This window comes from Chroicocephalus ridibundus, chromosome 2 (assembly GCF_963924245.1).
Source record: "Chroicocephalus ridibundus chromosome 2, bChrRid1.1, whole genome shotgun sequence".
Classification (NCBI taxonomy): Eukaryota; Metazoa; Chordata; class Aves; order Charadriiformes; family Laridae; genus Chroicocephalus; species Chroicocephalus ridibundus.
In genome coordinates, this window is record NC_086285.1 from 165391933 (window position 1) to 165413697 (window position 21765).

The 21765-nt window shown below is 54.7% G+C and overlaps 1 protein-coding gene across 3 annotated transcripts in view; it reads right to left on the minus strand.

Moving 5' to 3' along the window:
• Positions 1-1766: 1766 nt before the first annotated feature.
• The window catches only part of PTP4A3 (protein tyrosine phosphatase 4A3), a 52105-nt gene continuing 32106 nt past the window's right edge, over positions 1767-21765 (minus strand). For all 3 annotated transcript variants that reach the window (XM_063327620.1, XM_063327621.1, XM_063327619.1), the window contains exons 2-6: positions 15683-16468; positions 13814-13906; positions 8448-8578; positions 7761-7835; positions 1767-6794 (exon numbers count right to left, since the gene is read on the minus strand). In XM_063327620.1, the coding sequence (XP_063183690.1) occupies positions 6677-6794; positions 7761-7835; positions 8448-8578; positions 13814-13906; positions 15683-15787 (522 nt within the window). In that variant the 5' untranslated portion in view covers positions 15788-16468 and the 3' untranslated portion in view covers positions 1767-6676. The remainder of the gene's footprint in view (positions 6795-7760; positions 7836-8447; positions 8579-13813; positions 13907-15682; positions 16469-21765) is intronic.

The following is a 21765-nucleotide window of genomic DNA, read 5'->3' on the forward strand; positions in this document are numbered from 1 at the left end:
CCACCCAGTCTACCTTCCTGGGTGGACTGAGGTCAACATGTCTTCAGTTGCTCAACTGGGAGACGCTGCACCTGAGACCTCAGTCACTGAGCAGCTGCTCTCCATGTGGTAGATTTAGCTGTTAAACTGGTTTATAATAGGAGAAGCAGCACAGGAGGCAGAAACAGCCACGAGATCTCCAGCCACAAGATCTTCCTAACCCAGGGGTCCCTGGCAGCTGTGTTTGTGCTGGTGGAAAATACTTGTTTTAAGAGCTCGTTCTTCCCATAGCTCCTCCAGCCCAGAGAGGCTGGTCACAGCCGATCCAGGTAGTTTGGTGTGTTTCTGGTACAAGGGCTGCCCACTGTATAGGTGACCTCAAGTGGTCAGGCTCTTGCATGCAATGATTTGTTAGCCATGGCCTCTGAAGGGGCCAACAGTGGCCCTCAGTTGGGTAGCTTGTCCAACAGCACCCTACAGCCTTGCTACGGGGTCAGCTCTTTCCACGCGGGATAAAAGGCATCTCTGAGCCTTACCACATCTTTAATCCAACTGCATCAGTTGAGACATGCTGGACACAGGATCGGGGGGAGGGGGGTGTGTGGGCTCTGCTTGTGCCCATTATTTGATGATGAAGTGGGTGCTTAAAAACTATGACACCCTTTGGTAAGCGAGCAACGCAACTAGCTCACTCAGCCAAGACAAGGCCACCGCTGCAGACCAGCTCTGGGGTCACCTTGCTGCCAGACCCTCCTCTGAAGAAGACCTCACTGTGCTGGTTGGACGCTTGCTGGCAAGGGCTCCTGACCCTGCTGTGATCATGGTGGCTTATGCTGGGGGGATGCTGGAAGTGGGGCTGCCTGGCAATCACCACTGAAGACATGCATGATGTTTTGCTAAGGGCTGGAGATGGACCATGCGGTGATTACACTGGATGGGACAGAGAGCAGCCCACAGGGAAAAGGGCCGGAGCCCTGTATGCCCCCTGAGCACCTACCTTGGTTCTGGGCAAATCAGTTCTCTCTGCCCTGGGCTGTACTGATGCAGCCCATCATCTAATTGCAGTGCCATAGAATCATAGAATGTGTTGGGTTGGAAGGGACCTTTAAAGGTCACCCAGTCCAACCCCCCTGCAGTCAGCAGGGACATCTTCAACTAGATCAGGTTGCTCAGAGCCTCATCAAGTCTGGCCTTGAATGTCTTCAGGGATGGGGCCTCCTCCACCTCTCTGGGCAACCTGTTCCAGTGTCTCACCACCCTCATTGTAAAGAACTTCTTCCTAATGTCTCATCCAAACCTGCCCTGCTCTAGTTTAAAACCATTGCCCCTCGTCCTATTGCTACACGCCCTTGCAAACAGCCCCTCCCCAGCTTTTCTGTAGCCCCCTTCAGGTACTGGAAGGGGCTCTAAGGTCTCCCCGGAGCCTTCTCTTCTCCAGGCTGAACAACCCCAACACTCTCAGCCTGTCCTCACAGCAGAGGTGCTCCAGCCCTCGGATCATCTTCGTGGCAGTAGGTCCAACCCTTTCCTGGCCACCTCCATTGTCTGACCCAGGAGCTCCCAGGAAAGGGTAATGGGATGAGAGGAGGAAAATAACCCAGGGAATGGGTGGAGAATGTAGCTGGGACACATTTGGGATGGGACGGGAGTGGGATAAGGTATCCAGCCACCCCACCCCACACCTCCCCATGCAACCCTCCACCATCTCTTGGCCAGAGTTTGGCTCTGCCTTTGCCTCCCCCATCTCAATAACCCCCGCGTTAGCAGCACAGCAGCACACAGGGATGTACAAAACAGTGAACGCTTTTTATTTCGCTGCTGGAGTGAAACCACTGTAATTTCATAAAACTCAAAAAAAAAAAAGTGATTATTAAAAGGCATACATTTTTTTTTCCTTTTTACACAAGACATAAGTAAACAGACAAGTTTCTTTTTTAAAAAGGTTATAAAGTGTCAAGATCCTATACCTCATCTGCATATTCAAAGTGATGCCGTCTGATACAAAAAGCATTGGGTATAATAATTTAGCTATGGCTCAGACCAAAAAAAAAACAAAAACAAAAACAAAAACCCAAAACAAAAAAAAAAAGTCATCTGGGCTTAATCTACATACTACTACGACTGCCCACGGAGTTAAAAAGGAAAATATGCAGTTCTTTGCCGCACAGAAAGAAACAGCAGGGAAGTCGAGAGTTCATTGGGAGATGGTGGTCTGAAGGGAAGGCGAGCGCGGCGAAACAACCAGGAATGTCTGGAGGAGCCTGTGAGAGGGAGCGCAGCCGGCCCGTCACCCCCTGCGGCGTAAAGAAACCAGCCACATTCTTCTCCCACCAGACAGCATCCCATCCAAATCCACCCGCCCAACTGCACCTACCCGGCCCGCTGGAAGCAAATGAGATATAAGACCCTGGAAAATGCGTGGAAGTCACGAATCTCCCTGTGTGCTTTCCCACTGGGACTACTAAAAAACAAACAAACCCAATGAAAAAAAAAAAAAAGAAAAAAAAGAAAACGACTCGTTCTATTGTAGATAGAGCAAGACTCTCTGCTTCCTCGGGAAATCTGTTACTCATAAACCTCCTCATACGAAACTCTCAGCCCAAGCACCACAGTGTCAGCCTTATTGCAAGACTCATAATATGAATTTACAAATGCGAAGTCTTTAAATACGTGTCACCAGACCTTTCTGAAATAAAGAGCTGGCCATTTGCAACGGCCGCGTTGCCTTCCTTCCCACCGCTGCCCCCACCACGCGCTCCATCTGACTGGCAAACAAGGGACACACCAGCCTCTGAACCAAAATGCAGATGAGGGCACGTGTGTGCCACCGGTGAGAGGACACAGCTACAAATTCCTGCTCAGATTTATTCCCCCACAGAATCATGGAATGGTTCGGGTTGGAAGGGACCTTAAAGATCATCTAGTTCCAACCCCCCTGCCATGGGCAGGGACACCGCCCACTAGACCAGGCTGCTCAAAGCCCCATCCAACCCACGTCAGGTTCAGCCATGAGATTCCTGGGCAAAGCCCACAAGCTCTTGGTTTGATGGTTAGGGCATCTCTGCTTCACCATCCCTTGGGTCTCCAAAGCTCTCGCTACCAGTTTGGAGCCCTGACCCTGCAAACTATGGAAAGATGACAGGTTTCCATGGAGGAGTGAAGGAGGTGGATAGAGGTGAGGAGGTATAAAACCCAGTTTATGCCTTTGCTCCTGTAGATAAGGACAGGATAAGGTGGTTGCTTTGTAGCCAAAGCCATGGGGGTATCTGCTCCCTATGACATCTGCCAAGATCCAATGGAGACAACTGAAGCAGTAACAGAATAGGCAAATACGTCAGATTTTTAAGGCTCTCCTTTCAACATCTTGGCATCCGAGGTGAAAAGAGGATTAGCGTAGGAGAGACCCCAAAACCAGCCCAAACCATGAGGCCGTTCCTGCTTAGGCCTTGCTCTGGTGCTATATGTCTACTGAGCTCCAACCTTCCCTCTTCCCCAGCTGTCCCAAGATTTTTGTGAGGGAACTGGGCTCTTTGAGATTCCTAGCCCCAGGTGGAAGACCCCTCAATTTCCCCAGCTTGTTACGTTTGTGTAACCCCCTCTAGGCTGAAACACCGAGGAGCTGGTACCTCAGAGGAAGGAGCCCAAGTCCATATCAGAAAATTCCCAAATGTTTGGCAGTCCAACTCAGAGAAACCTTGGATCGTGTTCAAGCCCTCCATGCAATGACAGCAGCTCCTGGGCTGCCGAGGTGTCCTGTCCATGGAGTGGCACATGGGAGGTGACAGCAAGTTCCAGGACAGGGAGGTGACACCCATTAAAAAAAGGAAAAAGAAAAAAATTAGGACAATTAAAGCAGCATGGTTTTGGGTTTGTTTCTTTTTTTTTTGCAGTGACTCACAAAACTGAAGAGTATCAAGATGCTGCTCTGCCAGCCAGAGGCGCTCAGGATTTGGCCACATGGATTGTACCAGGTCAAGGACTGCGCTTACTTTAGAAGCTCTCTGTTTTTAAGGTGGATGGGTTGATGCTACATAAAGCGAAGGAGCACTGCAGAGCCTGCCTGCCCCTGTCTTCCCCCCAGACAAGCCCACCAAGCTGAGATCTGAGCGTACTCTCATCAGGGCTCGGCACCGAGCGCTTCCGCCATCAAACCCTGCATGGAGAAGGTGAAGAGTTCCTTTTGGCCAAAGGAGGCTGAATTCAAGCCCCTCTGTCCCCATCCCAACCTGACCCCAACTCAAAAGCATCGTGGCTGAAGCCCTGGACCGCTTGCCCTGGGCAATCTGCCATGCGATGCTCCCATGACCGTGGGCGAGGAAACCATTTCTCCTCCTCTTGCCAGGGCAGAAACATCTCCAAGCCTCCAAAGCAACAGTTCCCACCACTTTATCCTGAACTCTTCGCAAGACATGGCACAGCCTGTTGTGACTGGGGAGCACATGGGGGTGCGAAGTCTCCTGGCTAAGAGGGATTGAGGCTGTTCCCATCGCAATGCCAAGCCACCTCCTATTGCCCCTGGGGACGAAGCAGCACCTATTTTAGCAGCAAGAGGACACACCTGGGCAGGAAGGGGATGGTGACCCATCCAGTGGGACTGCTGTAATACAGGATCAGGCCTTTTTATCAGCCCAATTTCTCAACCTTCCCAACCAACACAGACCCTTCGACCGTTGCCACCTTCCCCAGGAGACATAGGAATCAACAGCTTGGAATGGGGCAGGAGAAACTCCAGAGACTGAGGGCTGTCCCACAATGTGGAGGTTTGGACAGGCCCGAGGTGTGCCGTATGACAGCTCTGGGGCCATGTGTGGAAGGTCCCCACCTCGCTCAGCACCACAACCCATCCCATGGGATGGCCATCCCTGCCATGCAACCCGTGGCTCCCATCTGGAGAGGAGCGCGTTGGAAACACCTCCAAGCTCCTCCTCTGCCTGTGTGGTGGTTGAAGCTGTCCCCTACCCTTCTGCAGGTACCAAAGGTGTCCAACCAGCCTTCCTCACTGCTTATGCCAAAAGATGAAGCCTCTGAAGCAAATGCCTCTGGATAGTCTATGTTTTGAAAGGCACACAAACCTTTGGAGATACACAACACAGGGCACTGAAGGCATCTCAAGCTGGGCAGCCTACAACCACAAGATGCTGGATGACTAGCCCTCCTTGCCCCAACAGCTGAGACCCTCTGCAGCTGAGGGGATGAGCAGCAGCAAGTCCAAAGGATACCCGGAGCATCCCTTGGACCACACGTACGCCCTGGTGACAGTGGATGGCAGCCAGCTGTGACTTGGTGCCGGGGATCGGTCTGGGGGGGCCATGGGTCACCTCCCGGGCTCCACTGGGCAGCGACGGGAGAAAGAAAGGCCAGAGGACATGCGGAAGACAAACAGGTTTGGTTTCTTTTTAAGTTTTTTTTTTTTTCCTTTAATTAGCAAATTTCTTCTTATCCTCGTCAAAAGAAAAAAAACACCCCCATATCCCCTGCGTGCCCACTGCTCCAGCTGCTGCAAGCGTTCAAAGGCAGAAAGTTGAGAGATGTTTAATGTCCTGGCTCAGGGGCAGTTCTGAGTCCACCCCACCAGGGCACACGCCGGGCGGTGGGGGGGCCGGGGGCGGGGGGGGCGGTTGGGGTGCCAGGTGCCGTGTTACAGATGTGGGGAAAGGCAGGTGCCAAATTCGGTGACATGCTCTTGCCAGGAGCATCCAAAATCCCCCAGAAAAGCTGCAGCCCAGCCCCTTGGCCAGCAAACGCAACGCTGGAGGACATGGATGTGCCCCGAGATGCGTGTTGCGTCCCCAGGGCACCACAGCCAGCGTTAGGGTTTGCACCACGGCTTGGTGATGGGGACACGACGGGAAGGAACCCACCACCCTGTGCATTGAATTTGGAAGCTATAAATAAGAGTACCCCACAATTTGGGGGACCCAGTGCTGCCCCTGCACCCCGGCAAAGCCCCACCACGGTCCCCGAGTTTCCCAGCGCCCCTGCCTTCGCTGCAGTGAGCCCCCAACGAGCCCCACCTGCAGCACCCCAGCCGGCATCAAGGCAACGGGGAGATGGTGAGGTGGGAGAGGATCCAGGAGAAAGGGAATGGCGCTGGGGAGTATTAGCTCAGCCCTTCCCGTGGCCACAGGGCCAGCACCAAGCTGCAAGCCCCCTTCACCTCCCCCTGCCATCACCATCTTCCCCCCTGCCTCGAGGCCACTGCACCATCCCCACCTCCGTGCCTGTTGCTGCAGCCCTTATTCATACGGAAGAGGTGGGAATGGGTTTTCCTGGGGGGTGCTCCGGCCCTCCTGCTCCCCCCATCCCTTCTCAGCTGGCACAGCCCTGCCTGCATCACCCCAAACCAGGCACCCTCCACCCATCCCTCTCAGTGCAACGGGAGGGGAAGGGGAGGAGGAGGAAGGCGATGAAGAACCCATCACGTGAGCTCACTGCCTGCTAACGCCGAGAGTCAAAGGGCAGCGCTGCCTTCCCTCCTCGGTAGCTGGAGAGAGCAGCCTTTTTTCAGGTGTCTGGCAAGACGACGGTGCTGTGGGTGCTGGAAGATGGTGGTGGTGCTCCATGTCCCCCCCAACCCCAGCCCCGGCAGTGGGGCGGCGTGTGGGGTGCCCGGGGCTGGGCAGGGGGGTGAGGGGGTGGGATGCGTGCGAGTGCCCGGGTGTCTGTGTGCACAGATTTTGGCAAGAGGTCATTGAGGTTACATGATGCAGCATTTGTTCTTGTGGTTATGAGGGTCCTTAAATCGGAGTCTTTGCTTTGGTCGGTATTTTTCCAAGTACGTCAGCTGCTTGCTGTTGATGGCTCCTCTGCGCTTCCTGCCGGGACAGAGAAGGGTTGGAATAGTCAGTGGTGTGGCAGGAGAAGACACCCTCCCCCACCCCTGTTGGGGAGCTGAACCCCCCTGCCTGGAGCAGGAAGGGATTTTGGAGGCTGCAGCCTTGTGCATCCCCCAGGAATGGAGACGAGCACCGACTCCAGCAGCTTTTCTCCCTCAACCTCCTTACGAGTCTTAGGACACAGAGAGCCAAGGAAGACATACGTGGGGAGGCTGCCCAAAGTGGGGTGCCTGCCAAAAGCCCCGCAAGGATGCTCCCGGCTGCCACCTCAGCCTCCCGCAGCCCTGATGCAAAAGCTCAGGGGGCTCGATGCCGGCCCCCCCTTTCCCAAAAGAATTGAAAAGCAACCCCAGCGCCCTGAAAAAACCCTGGGACATGCCAGATCTCTCCATTCCCTTGGAGAATCACATAGAATTGTAGAATGGTTTAGGCTGGAAAGGACCTTAAAGATCATCCAGTTCCAGCCCCGCTGCTGTGGGGGAGGTACGCTCCATGAGGGGAGACCTTATCGCTCTCTGCAACTACCTGAAAGGAGGTTGGAGCGAGGTGGGGGTCGGTCTCTTCTCCCAAGTAACAGGCGACAGGACAAGAGGAAACAGCCTCTCAAGTTGCACCAGGGGAGGTTTAAACTGGATATTAGGAAAAATTTCTTCACCGAAAGGGTTATCAAACTTTGGAACAGGCTGCCCAGGGAAGTGGCTGAGTCACCATCCCTGGAGGTATTTAAAAGACGTGTAGATGTATCACTGAGGCACATGGTTTAGTGATGTTTTTTGTCAGTGTTAGGTTCATGGTTGGACTTCATGATCTGAAAGGTCCCTTCCAACCTACACAACTCTCTGATTCTGTGACATCTCCCACTAGACCAGGTTGCTCAAAGCCCCATCCAGCCTGGTCCTGAAGGCCTGCTCTCTCCCCCCAGCGCCAAAACGCCGCTCGACTTACTGTCGGATGAACTGGATGGCGTCTTCGTACTTCATCCCGCTCTCGATCAAGGCCAGCGCGACGAGGACGGGAGCGCTGAAAGGCAATGGCAGTGGCATGGTCAGTCCCCAGCCACGCAGCCCAGGGGCTGACATCCCGCCCCGGGGCGGGGGGACAACACTGCGGGGCTGGCGTGGTGGCATTGCGGGCAGTCGCCAGTGCTGGCTTTTAGTTTGTGATTTCTTGCCATTTGGCTGCAAGCGCTGCCCCAGGGAGCGGCTGATTTTGGGGGCAAAACCCTCAGGATGGGTCTGGCTGCTGTTTTGCTGCTCTTCTAATGAGCATGAGGATTTTGGAGGCAAATCTATCGGAAAACGGGATGTAAATACACATGCAAAACCTGACCTGCAGCGGGGGGAGCAGTATAATGCAGCAGCTCTCAAAAAGCATCATCTCCTGGTTTTAGTAGGAGGCATTTTGCAGTATTTCCACCATGAGCTCTTAGCAAAAGGAAAACAACCGCCGGGCACTAGCAGGAGAGCACCCATCACCCCGTGTCCAGCATTTGCCCATGAGAAGTGCAAGGAGGAGCTTGGGCAGCAGCTCCCCCATCAAAGGTCTCTGCTGCACGCAAAATCCCAGTGAAAGGGGGAGCGGGGCAGGAGGAGAGCAGGCGTGGGGCAGGCGGTGTGCCGGGCTCTGACTTACCGCCCCAGGCCGGCCACGCAGTGCACGGCCACGCAGCAGCCGGGGTCTTCGCAGAACTTGGTCTTCAACAAGTTGAGCCAATCTTCCACTATCTTGCTGGGAGGAGGCGCTCCATCATCAAACGGCCAATCCTGCAAGGTAGGGGCGGGGGAAGAAAGAAACACTGTCAGACCCTGGGGAAAAACGCAGGGGATTGCTTTTTACGCTGGGCGACGGTGTTTGGGTCCTCGGCAGCGGGGAAGCGGATGTGTGTGCCAGGAACCGGGCTCGCAGAGCAGCTCTGCGGGGACATAGCAGGTTTTACAACACTTTCCGGCAAGCAGAAATCCCCCGGCCACTTTGACTCAGGGTTTGCAGCCATATGAGTCTAGGTCTGAGGTCGTCCCATTTCCTATGGACGGGTTCAACCTTCAGGAGCACCTACAGGACCTGCAACACGGTCCCCATGTCCTCCTGCCTCTGGAGAGCAGGGTGGCCATCACCTGCCTGCTCCCCATTCGGGGAGCTGCAAGTCCCGTCCTTCCCCCCAGCAGCTCCTGTCTAAACCCAGAGCTTGGAAGAGCAAAGCCACTTTGTGGGAAGTGTATGAGGACAGGCTGAGAGAGTTGGGGTTGTTCAGCCTGGAGAAGAGAAGGCTCCAGGGAGATCTTAGAGCCCCTTCCAGTACCTAAAGGGGGCCTACATGAAGGATGGGGAGGGACTCTTTATCAGGGAGTATTATGATAGGACACGGGGTAACGGCCTCAAACTGAAAGAGGGGAGATTTAGATTGGATATCAGGAAGAAATTCGTTACTCTAGAGGGTGGTGAGGCACTGGCCCAGGTTGCCCAGAGAAGCTGTGGCTGCCCCATCCCTGGAGGTGTTCAAGGCCAGGCTGGATGGGGCTTGGAGCAACCTGGTCTAGTGGGAGGTGTCCCTGCCCAGGGCAGGGGGTTGGAACTAGATCATCTTTAATGTCCCTTCCAACCCGAACCATTCTGTGACTCTGTGATTAAGTTTGAGCAAAGGTGGCTTGGAGATGGATGAAACATGAGGGCCTGATGCGGTGCCAAAATTCACCTTGCTGCAACACATGGAGGGGAAGGTGAAGACATGAGTCCTGAAAGGATGCTCTGGAGACCCCCTAACACAGCCCTGGAGAGCCAAAGGGAAGGACTATTTAAACAGAAACCTTCAGGAAAGGCTCTTAAGGGACAAAAAACCAAAACCCCTTTTTCTGAGCTTCATCCTGAAGCTTCAGGGACTGAACATCAGAGCTCGGTGATGAAGTGAGTAGAACGAGTGCTGCATTAAGCTTGTCCTGCCCCTGGGCTCTGCTGCTGGGGAAAAGTGTCCCCCAACCTTGCAACTGCTGCAGCATTTTGGGAAAGGGACACTTTCTCCCCATAGAATCATAGGGTTGAAAGGGACCTCTGGAGATCATCTAGTCCAACCCCCTGCCAGAGCAGGGTCACCTACAGCAGGTTGCACAGGAACGCATCCAGGTGGGTTTGGAATGTCTCCAGAGACGGAGACTCCACCACCTCTCTGGGCAGCCTGTGCCAGGGCTCTGCCACCCTCAAAGGAAAGAAGTTCCTCCTCATGTTTAGGTGGAACTTCCTATGTTCAAGTTTGTGCCCATTGCCTCTTGTCCTGTCCCCGGGCACCACTGAAAAGAGCCTGGCCCCATCCTCCTGACACCCATCCTTTATTTATAAGTGTTGATAAGGTCCCCCCTCAGGCTTCTCTTTTCCAGACTGAAGAGACCCAAATCCCTCAGCCTTTCCTCATAAGAGAGGTGTTCCAGTCCCCTCATCATCTTCATAGTACTTTGCTGCACCCTCTCCAGCAGTTCCCTGTCCCTCTTGAACTGGAGAGCCCAGAACTGGACACAGTACTCCAGATGTGGCCTCCCCAGGGCAGAGTAGAGGGGGAGGATGACCTCCCTCCACCTGCTGGCCACACTCTTCTTGATGCACCCCAGGATGCCATTGTCCTTCTTGTCCACCAGGGCACATTGCTGGCTCATGGTCATCCTGTTGTCCACCAGGACTCCCAGGTCTCTTTCAGCTGAGCTGCTCTCCAGCAGGTCACCCCCAACCTGTACCGGTGCATGGGGTTATTCCTCCCCAGGTGCAGCACCCTACACTTGCCCTTGTTGAATTTCATAAGCACTGACATCCAGTTAAGACTCCACGTCTCTCCCAAAATGGGGATTTCTCTCCCAAAATGGATTTGGCAGGAGGAGTGCAGCAGTGGGAGAGAGGGATGAGCAGGGGAGCATCGCTTAGAGAGGATGGGACATGGTGTAGACCATGCAGATGTAGCTGTGGTGCTGAGGGACATGCCTTAGTGGTGACTTGGCAGTGCTGGGTTAATGGTTGGACTCGATGACCTTAAAGGTCTCTTCCAACCAGAACAATTCTATAATTCTATGGTGAGCCCTCAGCAGGTGGGAATCACGGGGCTGTAATCCTCGTCTTTGAGGAGTGAGTCACTAAGCTGCTGCGCTGAAGTCATCTTTGGTGTAAGATGGCAAAAGAAGCTGATAAGTGTCACTTCAGGGCTTGAACAGGTGATGTGATTTCAGCCGGGCTTTGCTAGGAAAGGAGCATGCTGGGCATCAGGGTGTCCTTATGCTTGAGCCAGCCCACCCTGCAAAACCTGTTGCCCGTCCTGCAAGACCATCTATCTCCTCCCCGCGGTGCTCAGAAAGCACCACTTTGGCCATGAGTGCATGTCACCGGGCTCGCACTGGGGATGACCCACCATACCACAAAATCATTGAATCATAGCATGGTTTGAGGTGGAAGGAACCTTCAAATATCATCTAGTCCAAACCCCCTGCCATGGGCGGGTACATCTTTCACAACACCAAGTGGCTTAAAGTCCCATCCAACGTGACCTGGAACCCTTCTAATGATGGAGTATCTACAACTTCTCTGAGCAGCCTGTTCCAGTGTCTCACCACCCTCACCATAAAAATTTTCTTCCTTATGTCTGATCTAAACCCGCCCTCTTATAATTTGAAACTGTTGTCCCTTGTTCTGTCACTACAGGCACTGATAAAAAGTCTTTCTCCGTCTTTCTCATAAGCCTCCTTTCTATATTGAAAGAACACAAGAAGGTCTCCCTGGAGCCTTCTCTTTTCCAGGCTGAACAACCCCAGCTCCCTCAGCCTGTCCTCACAGCAGAGGGGCTCCAGCCCTCTGATCGTCTTTGTGGCCTCCTCTGGACCCACTCCAACAGGTCCGTGTCCTTCTGATATTGGGGGCCCCAGAGCTGGAGGCAGCACTGCAGGGGGTTCCCACCAGAGCGAAGCAGAGGGGCAGAATCCCCTCCCTCGCCCTGCTGGCCACGCTGCTTTTGATGCAGCCCAGGATACGGTTGGCTTTCTGAGCTGCGAGCCCTTTCTGGGGCTCATGTCCCATTTTCCATCCCCCAGTATCCCCATGTCCTTCTTGGCTGGGCTGCTCTCAATCCCTCCATCCCCAGCCTGTGCTGATACCAGGGGTTGCCCTGACCCAGGTGCAGGACCTTGCACCTCACCTTGTTGAACCTCATGAGGTTCGCATGGGCCAAGTCCTCAAGCCTGTGCAGGTCCCTTTGGATGGCATCCCGTCCCTCTAGGGTATCAACCACACCATTCAGCTTGGTGTCACCTGCAAACTTGCAGATGCACTCGATCCCATTGTCTATGTCCCTGATGAAGATACTAAACACTATTGGTATGTCCAATAGAGTATATCCACCCTGCACCATAAACCTTCCTACGCTGAAACCCACACAGTGTCAGTTCTCCAGCAGGATTTCTGCCCCACCTCTGACCTCCTGGAAGCGCTACCGAGCAGATGTCCATGGCACAGGACACCTATGTCTGGCACAACTTGGTAACTGCCATCAGCTTTAGAGATTGTGTGTGATTCCCCGTGGCACAAAGAGGAGCCGAAAGCAGAGGAGGCGTTCAAAACACCCAGGGAGCGCGTCCAGGATGGCACCACCGTATGTGTGGGCACCATGGCTGCGGATGCTGGTACCCAGGCACACCACGGCCAGTCAGCCCTCGACCAGCCTGTGCCTCTTCTCCAAAGAAAGGGATAGGATATATAGATATAGTCTATATATACATATAGATTTGATAAAGAGATATCTCTGCATATGTATAGTGATACCTCTATCTGCACAGATGTATCTCTCCATAGATACACACAGGATATAGATAACTCTCTAGATGAGATATACCTTATAGAGTTTCTATATAGTTATCGAAACTTATATACAGTTGTTATATAGTTTCTATACAGTATCTTATATAGTTCCTACACAGTATCTTATATAGTTTCTATATCTAGGACATTGGTATCTCCCTATATAAAACATAACCTACCTACAGATTTCTCTCTCTCTAAGATATGTAGAGAGGTATGTATATCCTAGACATAGACAGACCGGAGGACTCCAGCCAGAAACAGGGTAGGAAGCAGAACTGGGTGTGTAAGCGAGCAGATATGACATCCTACATACAGATTCTATACGTAGGATACAGCTATCTTTCTCTAGAAGATATGTCCTATAGAGACATAGCATCTGTATCTGGAGAGATCTCCATCTGGAGGATCCATATCTAGAGAGAGACACAGGATCTATATCTATATCTACCTATGTCCTAGATCCCCTAGCTCTATATATAGGATATATGTTACATAGAGAGAGCTATACAGAGAGGATCTACACACAAAGGACCACCCCAGGAGACACGAGGCGCTTCCAAACCCTTTCCTAAATAATGAGCTGAACTTTCCTCACTTTCCAGCTGGAGCAGAAGTCCCTGGCAGGGCAGTCACGCCTGACATCATCTCCAATTACTTATCAGCCACGACGCAGCCCAGGCAGCTGCCTGCTCTGCCTCCTTGCCTTTTCCTGCTTGCTGCCTGCTCCCTTTCATCCCTCAGAGCTGCTGGAAGAGCAAAAATCTCCCCCCTCTCCCCGCTGCCCTCTCCCCGGTTAAGATAACGCCGGGGGTAACGGCAACCACGCGCATCTTCCACGTGGGATCAGGCGCTCTCATCCCCTGGATGCTTTTAAAGCCCGAGCGACAGGCAGGGAAGGCAGCTGCCGACTCAAACGTGTGAGTCACAGTTTCGGGTGCGTGGGCAGGGCTTTCTTTTTTTAAAGCACCAGCCCCATCTCAGCCCGGGGAGGCAGGGAGCTCGGCCGCCTCGCCCCGAGGACGAAGCTGGGCTTCAAACTCCGCTCTCGGGCACGTGCGATGCCGCTTCGGTCCATCCGTAAGGCAGGGTGTTCAGCAGGCACCCCAGGGATGGGGGTATCTAAGCAGAGGGGAGATGGGCAGCCTCCCGCGGCACCCACCCTGCCGCCCACCTACCATGACGGTGATGCCGTCCTTCTCCAGGGGGGTCTTGTCGTAGGTCACTTCGCACACTCGCACCACCGTGGTGGCACCGTACTTCTTCAGGTCCTGGGGAGGGATGGAGAAGGAGGGGTCTGAAAAAAACCCTGCCAGTCGCACCCCAGTTAATTCCAACACATCTGAGCCCTGCTACGACCACACAGACCCCTGCAGACCCTAAACCAGTGCCGTGCCCCATCCCTGGACCCTTGAGAAAACCCTCCATGGTCCATCCAGCCTGGGAAGCACAAGGAAACATGAAATCTTTTTAAATCCCTGCAGGTATTTAAAAAGATGGGTAGATGTGGTGCTCAGGAGCATGCTTTAGTGGTGGTTTTGGCAGTGTTAGGTTGATGGTTGGACTTGATCCCTTCCAACCTAGACGGTTCTATGATGCTCTGATGAAAGCCCCGTGGCCACGGTAGGATTTTGACCCAGCACCTTCACGGCTCCTTGGAGCCACTGGCACCAGTATGGCCATTGTTTGTTTTTAAGTCCCACCAGTAGGGACTTTACACCCCAGGCAAAGAAACATCCCCGATTCGGGTGCAAATCCCCCAAAGGGGAAATTATTTGTGCCTGATGAGGTCGCAGAGTCGCTGCGGGAATGCAGGGAGGCTGCTGGGGGGTGGTAGTGCATCCCTGCGACCGCGCTCAGCATCTCATAGATTACACAGGGGCTCTTCCTCGACCTCGCTGCCGTATCTTGTCATCATTCCAACACACTGCAGGCTTGGGCGTCGGACTTGGGCTGTTTCCAGCCCGGCTTATCTCCCGCCGCATGGATTGCCCCCGGATTACGTGCCAGCGTACCGGCCCCGCCGGGCACCGCGTGAGATTGTCCCCCTTTAACGATCTGTCTCCTTCCTTCCCTCGCCAGATCACAGCAAACCCCTGCACACGCAGCAGCTCAGCCAAAAATCTAAGAGGCTGATGGGAAGGGGAATTTCCCACCCTTCCCACGGTGCCATCCCCATCGCCTTGTGTGCAGCATGCAGGGTACGGAGTGGCCGTCCCCAAACCCCAACCACCTTCCCCTGCAAGTTGGTGGCACTCAAACATATCTTTTTGGGTGTGCATTGGGAGGGTTTCCTTGAGCTCAGAGGATGCCTCTGGTGCCAGCACATCAGACCTCGAGGAGGTTTAGGTCTAAGGCAAAAACGCTTTTCCAGGCTCATGCTCAGCCCCAGGTACCCCCATGAATGCAGTAACATCCCAAAAAAACTCCTTGTAAGCAGAAGACGCTTGTGCCAGCTCACTTGAACCTGCGGGACACCATGTTTCCCCCAGGCACTGGTATAAAGAACAAGTCAAAGCCTTTCGCCCTGTTTCACAGACACATATCCATCAATTCCCCCCCTAAGTCCTGGCTGCTGCCAGTGCTGGAGGCAGCGCTCCCAGGATGGGCACAGTCCTCGGCTCACGCAACACTGAGCCCTCCAGCTCCTTGTGCACCACCCAACGCACCCCGGGCATTGGGAAGACGCTGGGGTATTTGGGATGAAAACTCCTTATTGAGGGGCTGGGAGATTGCGTGCGTCCATGCACATCACCGCAAAGCCCCGTGACGTGATGTGCAGGCGATGCAACAGGAATGGGGAAGCTCTGCTCCATCTCCGCCATGCCCAAACACCACATCTGGCCTCCTCCAAAACATCCTACCCCAAGAAGCCAGTGGGGAGGGACCCACCACCCAGGGATGCCACCGGAGGCCATGGTACCAAAGGCGATGTCCCGCTGCCTCATCCTACACAGGACTGATCCCTGTTGTATCTCAATGTCAGCTTTTAGCCCCAAAACACACAACTGGGTCCTGGTATCCCCCTTCCAACCTCCCATCCTTACCTCCAAGAAGGTGCTGAGCGTGGCGTTGGTGGGGTTGTGGGTGATGAGGAACCGCATGTTCTTGTAGCAGACCTCCACCGGCGCAGGGCGGTTCATCCGGGCCATGGTGGGATGCGAGGAGGGCGAGGTGGTGTTGATGGTGGTGGGGGAAAAACCCAAGAAAAGCGTGGCGCGGAGGGGAAAACAAAAATACCCAACTAACAGCCCCTCTGCACTTCAAAAATAAAAATAAAACAGGGTCGAGAACTCAATATACAGACGTTGTGCAAATAATCCCAGCTTGTGGGAGCGGACCGGCTTCCTCAACACACCGCAAGCCCACCGGGGGAAAAAGCCAGAAAAAATAATATTAATGATAATAATAATAATAATAATTTTTTTTTTTTTTTTTTAAAAATCCCTTTGCTGTAGTGTCGGCGTCCTGGGCGTGTGCGCGACGGCGAGCGGCTGCCGCCTCCCTGGCGCTCTAGAAAGGCCTCTGCATATGGGGGGGGGTGGCGGGAGGGTGACCCCCGTCACGTTACCCCATCGGGGTATGTGGAGTACTTGGGGGGGGCACGGGGGGCCGGGAGCCTACGGGGCGGCGTCGGCGGCGTCCGGCAGCGGTCCCTCGCTGGGGCGATCCATGCACGGGAGCCTTGAATGGTTGAGTCGGAGGATCGGGATGCTGCGGGAGAGGAGGCGAGGAGGAGGCGGCCGGGCACTGGTTCACGGGGCGGGTTGGCGGGGGCTGCGGGGCTCAGAGCTGCTCCTCAGCACCTCCATAGATCCCAGCGGAGAGCGAGGCTGCAGGGGAAAGAAACGAAAACACGATGGTGAGGGTGTCCTCCTCCCTAGGTTGGCTTCAAGGAAGCCCCTGGACGGTGCTGGGGGGGACACAGGCACCGACACATCCCGCACGCGCATCCCTGAGCATCCTCATCTTAGCCACAGGTTAGAAAGCGAGGCGGTATTTAAAGAAAAAGCCGGAATATGGTCTGAAAAGCTGAAATAGCGCTGGGAAATCAAGAAGGGCAACTCACATTTCCTCCGCAAAAGGCAAAAGCACACGGCACGGAAGGGGCTTGCTCTCACCCCCCCAACACCAGCGCCCAGCCCGTGTGTTTAAGCACCCGCGCCACGCGAACCGATCTCCCCGGCCCCGGCACCCATCCCCATCCCCGTCCCCCCACCCCTCACCTTTGCGTCCCCGAAATGCGCGGGGCGGCACGGCGAGTATTTCCACCCTGAACGCGGCGCTCTGCGTGAAACCGGCTGCCGCTGCCCCTAATCGGCCACATGCTCCCGGCGCTGCTGGAGCGGCTGATGGCCACCAAATGCACCTCTAATGCTCTTAGGGCAACTAAGCCGCCCGCAAATGAGCTTTCTTGGGGAAGGAGGGGGGGGGAGCGGAGGAGGGGGTGGTGGGCAAGCAAGTTTCACCGGCGCTGGTGATGGATGCGTCCCCCCGCTCGCTCATCCGCACCCCTATCACCGGCAGCGCATCGCTCCCCACGGAGCACCCCGGGCTCGCAACCCGGGGCATCTTTCCCTTCAAGGACGGCGACGGGAAGAACGAAAAAAGAAAATCAATTCCCCGCTGTGGAAATGCCAAAACCTAAGAGAGGATGGGCCTAGGGAGGAGGCGAGGGTGCTTGCCAGCCCCGCTCGGAGCCGAGGGAAACCCGGCGCTTCCCTGGGTATTTACCCGCCAGACTCTTGTTTTGAAGCTGGTCCCTTCCCCGGGTCAGCGGCTGCTTAGCGCCGTGTGGCCAGAGCCTCAAAATAGACCATAAGTACATAAGTAACCCGAGCTGGGCCAGCGTGAACCCCCTCGCCTCTCCTCCCGATACCCCGGCACCTGCAAAATTTCACCCTTCGGGTTGTTTGACCCCGATGCGATGTGACAAGGTGGGAGCAGGGAGGAGAGCTGAGCACCGACCAGCTCATCACACCGCCCGGGTGCTGTCGCCAGGCTCCTCCGCGCCACAGCATCATTTGCAACCCGCCCGCCGGTTCCTGCTTGGCCAGCGGTCCCCGGGAATGAAAAAAAAATCAAAATAGCAAAAAATCTAATAGCAAAGGGGGTAAAAAACAAGCCAGGTGAGGTGGCCGGGGCCAGCGGGGCTGCTCTCCTAAACGCGCCCAGTGTGGCTGCTAAAATCCCGCGCTTTCCTGCTGGCAGGGCACTAATGATTTATTGCTGGTAGCCCTGGTGCTGCCCCAGCGCATCCCTGCACCCGTGGCTTCACAGCCGGGATTTTGGAAAGGAGCTTAGAGGGGGCTAAGAGCTGGGAAAGGGCCAAAACTCAAGGGGATTTCGGCACCGAGCCCCCTCCCCCCCCCAGCTCCTCCACAGACCCCCACGCGTCCCCTTTTGCCCTGATCCCCTCTGTCAGCCACGTCACATCACTCCTGACTCTTTTTTATTCCCCGCAAAAAACCCGCATAACGCTACCCCAGGGCCAGAAGAGATGGGACGGCGCCAGCGCTGCGGTTGGTGACGGTGACCCGTGGCCGAGCGCGGCTGACCCCCGGGCTCCTTTGGTTAGGGTGCCTTGGGTTTTTTCTTTTTTTTTTTTTTTTTTTTTGAGGATGCTGAAGAAAAATTAATCATCCATCTTGCAAGGATGCTCTGTGAAGTTCAAATCCAGCCCGGGCTGTAGGGACGAGCGGGATGTCCCATGGGGGTTTTTTCAGTCCCCATTGAGAAAATCAGATTTGAGCAGCTGACGGAGGCTGGAAGCTCGTCTGAGGGATGGGAGTGAGGTGAGAACTGCCTCCCAGCAGCATTTTGGGTCTGATTCGGAGCAGCTCAGCGCCAAGCTGATGCTGACACCCCCGCCTCCCCGCCCTGGGACAGCTCGCCTTCCCCAGCTGGACCATGGCAGCCGGGATCTTTGCCCAAACCTTGCAATGTTCCTGCAAGATGGGACAGAAACCTGCTCTTTCCCTGGGCTTAAATGTGCTTTTCCAGTGGTGTTCCCATCATCACTTCACTTGTGGGGTCTGCTCCCCCTGGAGATGAGCTCACCGCGGCCGGGTAAGAAATGGTGTTTCTGGAGGGTAATTTTGGGCTGGTTTTGGCTATGCGGCTCCTACAGGTCCAGCCGCTGAGCTGCGGGCCAGCACGGCCATGAGAAGAGCCAGCAACCCAACGAGTGAATGTTTCCCAAGAAAAACCTGCCGGTAACCCCCTCAGCAAGCTTTTTCCTTCCTTCTCCGTTTGCTTCAAGGGGAAAAAAATGGTTAAAACCTTCCAAAGGGACGGGAGGCGGGAGGGATGGGCAGCCACAGATGCCTGCACAAAGGGAAGAGCTGCTGGAAAGCGGGTATTGCCCCAAATAACCTCCTTGCAAACCCAATTTCTCTGATGCAAAGGACCTGAGGATCTCCTCCTTTCAGCGCCTTCATCTCTTGGCTTTTTCAGCTTCCACCACATTTAACCCCATCTTCCTCCTGCCCGTTCGGTCTCGATGCACTAGCATGAGGCGCTTGCAAGGAAAAGCAGCAAAAAAATCACGTTTCCCCCTCCAAACAACCTCCTACCTCGTTTAAACGGGCTGCAGGGTTGTGTTAACACAAACCGTGCCCACGTTTAACTACATACCGGATTAAACCCACCCATGGAGCCACCCCGTGGGTCCAGGAGCTGCTGTGATCACCACCAGCATTGCACGCTGGCAGTGGCAGCTTGTTCCCAATCATCATTCAACACACGGTTCACGCTCCATCGGCGCGCTGGATACCATATAATTTTTTATTGGCTTGGGCGTGCTCGCTGCCAGGAATGGAGGTTCAGTGGGAACCGCCTGCGTAGGAGAACAGCGAGTGCTCCTTTCCCACAAGGTCTCCTCTCCAGTGGAAGCGTTTCAAGTATTTTGGCAATTGCACGTCCTGGCAATTCAGCCCCGAAGCCCATAAATCCCTAATGGATATTCAATCGCAAATCATCCCCAGCTCTGCGGGCTGCGATGCCGATCACCATATTAAGCATGGCAGAACAATGTGGAAAAGGGTATTTCAGCTCATATTAATAACCTGCCAAGTGAATAAATATCCTTCTGACTTGAGCTCTACGGGGGATCTGGATGAAGCACATGAGGACACAGTCCGGAAGCCCTGGATGAGGATGCTCAGCGGTGCAGCGCTGGCCTTTCGGGCTCAAACCCATCGGGGTGAAGCCCAACGAAGGAAATCCAGCGCGGACGACTGAAGGAGGTGGGTACCGTCCCCCTGCTGTGCCCAAGGCTGGGGAGGGATGGGGACCATCTCCCCACAATCATAGAATTACAGAATGGTTCGGGTTGGAAGGGACATTAAAGATCACCCAGTTCCACCCCCTGCCATGGGCAGGGACACCTCCCACTAGACCAGGCTGCTCCAAGCCCCATCCAGCCAGGCCTTGAACACCTCCAGGGATGGGGCAGCCACAGCTTCTCTGGGCAACCTGGGACAGCATCTCACCACCCTCACAGGAAAGAATTTCTTCCTAATATCTAATCTAAATCTACCCTCCTTCCGTTTGAAATCATTACCCTCATCCTGTCATTACACTGTCATTACACTGTGTCATTACACACAGTGTCCCTCCCCAGCTTTCCTGGAGTGCCTTTAGGTACTGGAAGGGGCTTTAAGGTCTCCCCGGAGCCTTTTCTTCTCCAGGCTGAACAACCCCAGCTCTCTCAGCCTGTCCTCATAGCAGAGGTGCTCCAGCCCTCTGATCATTTTTGTGGCCTCCTCTGGATCCACTCCAACATGTCCATGTCCTTCTTGTGCTGAGGACTCCAGAGCCGGACGCAACACTCCAGGTGGGGTCTCACCAGAGCGGAGCAGAGGGACAGAATCACCTCCCTTGCCCTGCTGGCCACAGCAGGCGAGCACAGGGATGTGCCCATCACTGCCACCCCAACATCTGCAAGCTCATCTCAACGCCTCGTGGGCCACATTTGCCTTTGAATTTCCAGTATTTTGGTCTCCCAACCGTCTAGGGACAGACCCTGCAACAGCAGGGATGGGGCTGCTCTTCCTCCCAGCACCCCCCGAGGCAAAATAAAGGCCAGGGTTTCCTCGCTGCAGTTAACGAAAGGGCTTGGCCGGACCGGTGGGCAGATGCCAGACCCGACGGCTGCGCTGCTGGTACTCGGGCTAGCGGGATGCAGCTGGTGAAGCCAGGTTTTCCTAAACACAGCAACTCCCCAGGCAAAGGAAAAGGAAGCTTTGCAGAGCCAAATTGTCGCTCCACGTGGGCTTTATCGGCGGGACTTGGAACAAAGGCTCTCACTCACCCAAACAATATGTATCTTACCCATATATAAATATAGCTATCTCCCGAGTGAGCACATCTCACGTTCAAAGTTCACCTTCAGAAAAATCTAACAAAACACCCATCTGTACTACGTTTGCTTGACCTCTCTCCTGGTTTCAGCCCACGTAGCAAGACACCGACTGGCCCTTTCCCCTTAAGGCTGATCAAGTCCTTCTCTCCCTGCTCCCAATCCCATCTCCGCAACGGGCAGTTCCATCACCCCGAAAACTGCACGCAAGTTTCCGTGTAGTCCCGGTTATTCCCATGTAGGAGTTTTGTACATATCCAACAGTGCCACGTGTGACCACAGCAAGCAGGTCACAGGCAGGAGGAGACCTACCACCACCAGCAGCACTAGCAGCACCACCACTGCCACCACCGCCACCAGCATCACCACTGCCACCACCAGCAACACCACCACTGCCACCACCACAACCACCACCAGCAGCACCACCGTAACCACCACCACCACTGCCACCAGCATAGCAGCACCACCAATGCCACTGCCAGCACCAACTCCACCACCATTACCAGCACCACTGCCACCAGTGCCACCACCAATCATCGAGTCATAGAATGGTTAGAGCTGGAAGGGACCTTAAAGATCACCCAGTTCCAACCCCCTGCCATGGGCAGGGACACCTCCCACCAGACCAGGTTGCTCAAAGCCCCATCCAGCCTGGCCTTGAACACCTCCAGGTATGGGGCAGCCACAGCTTCTCTGGGCAACCTGTTCCAGTGTCTCACCACCCTCACAGTCAAGAATTTCTTCCTAATATCGAATCTAAATCTACCA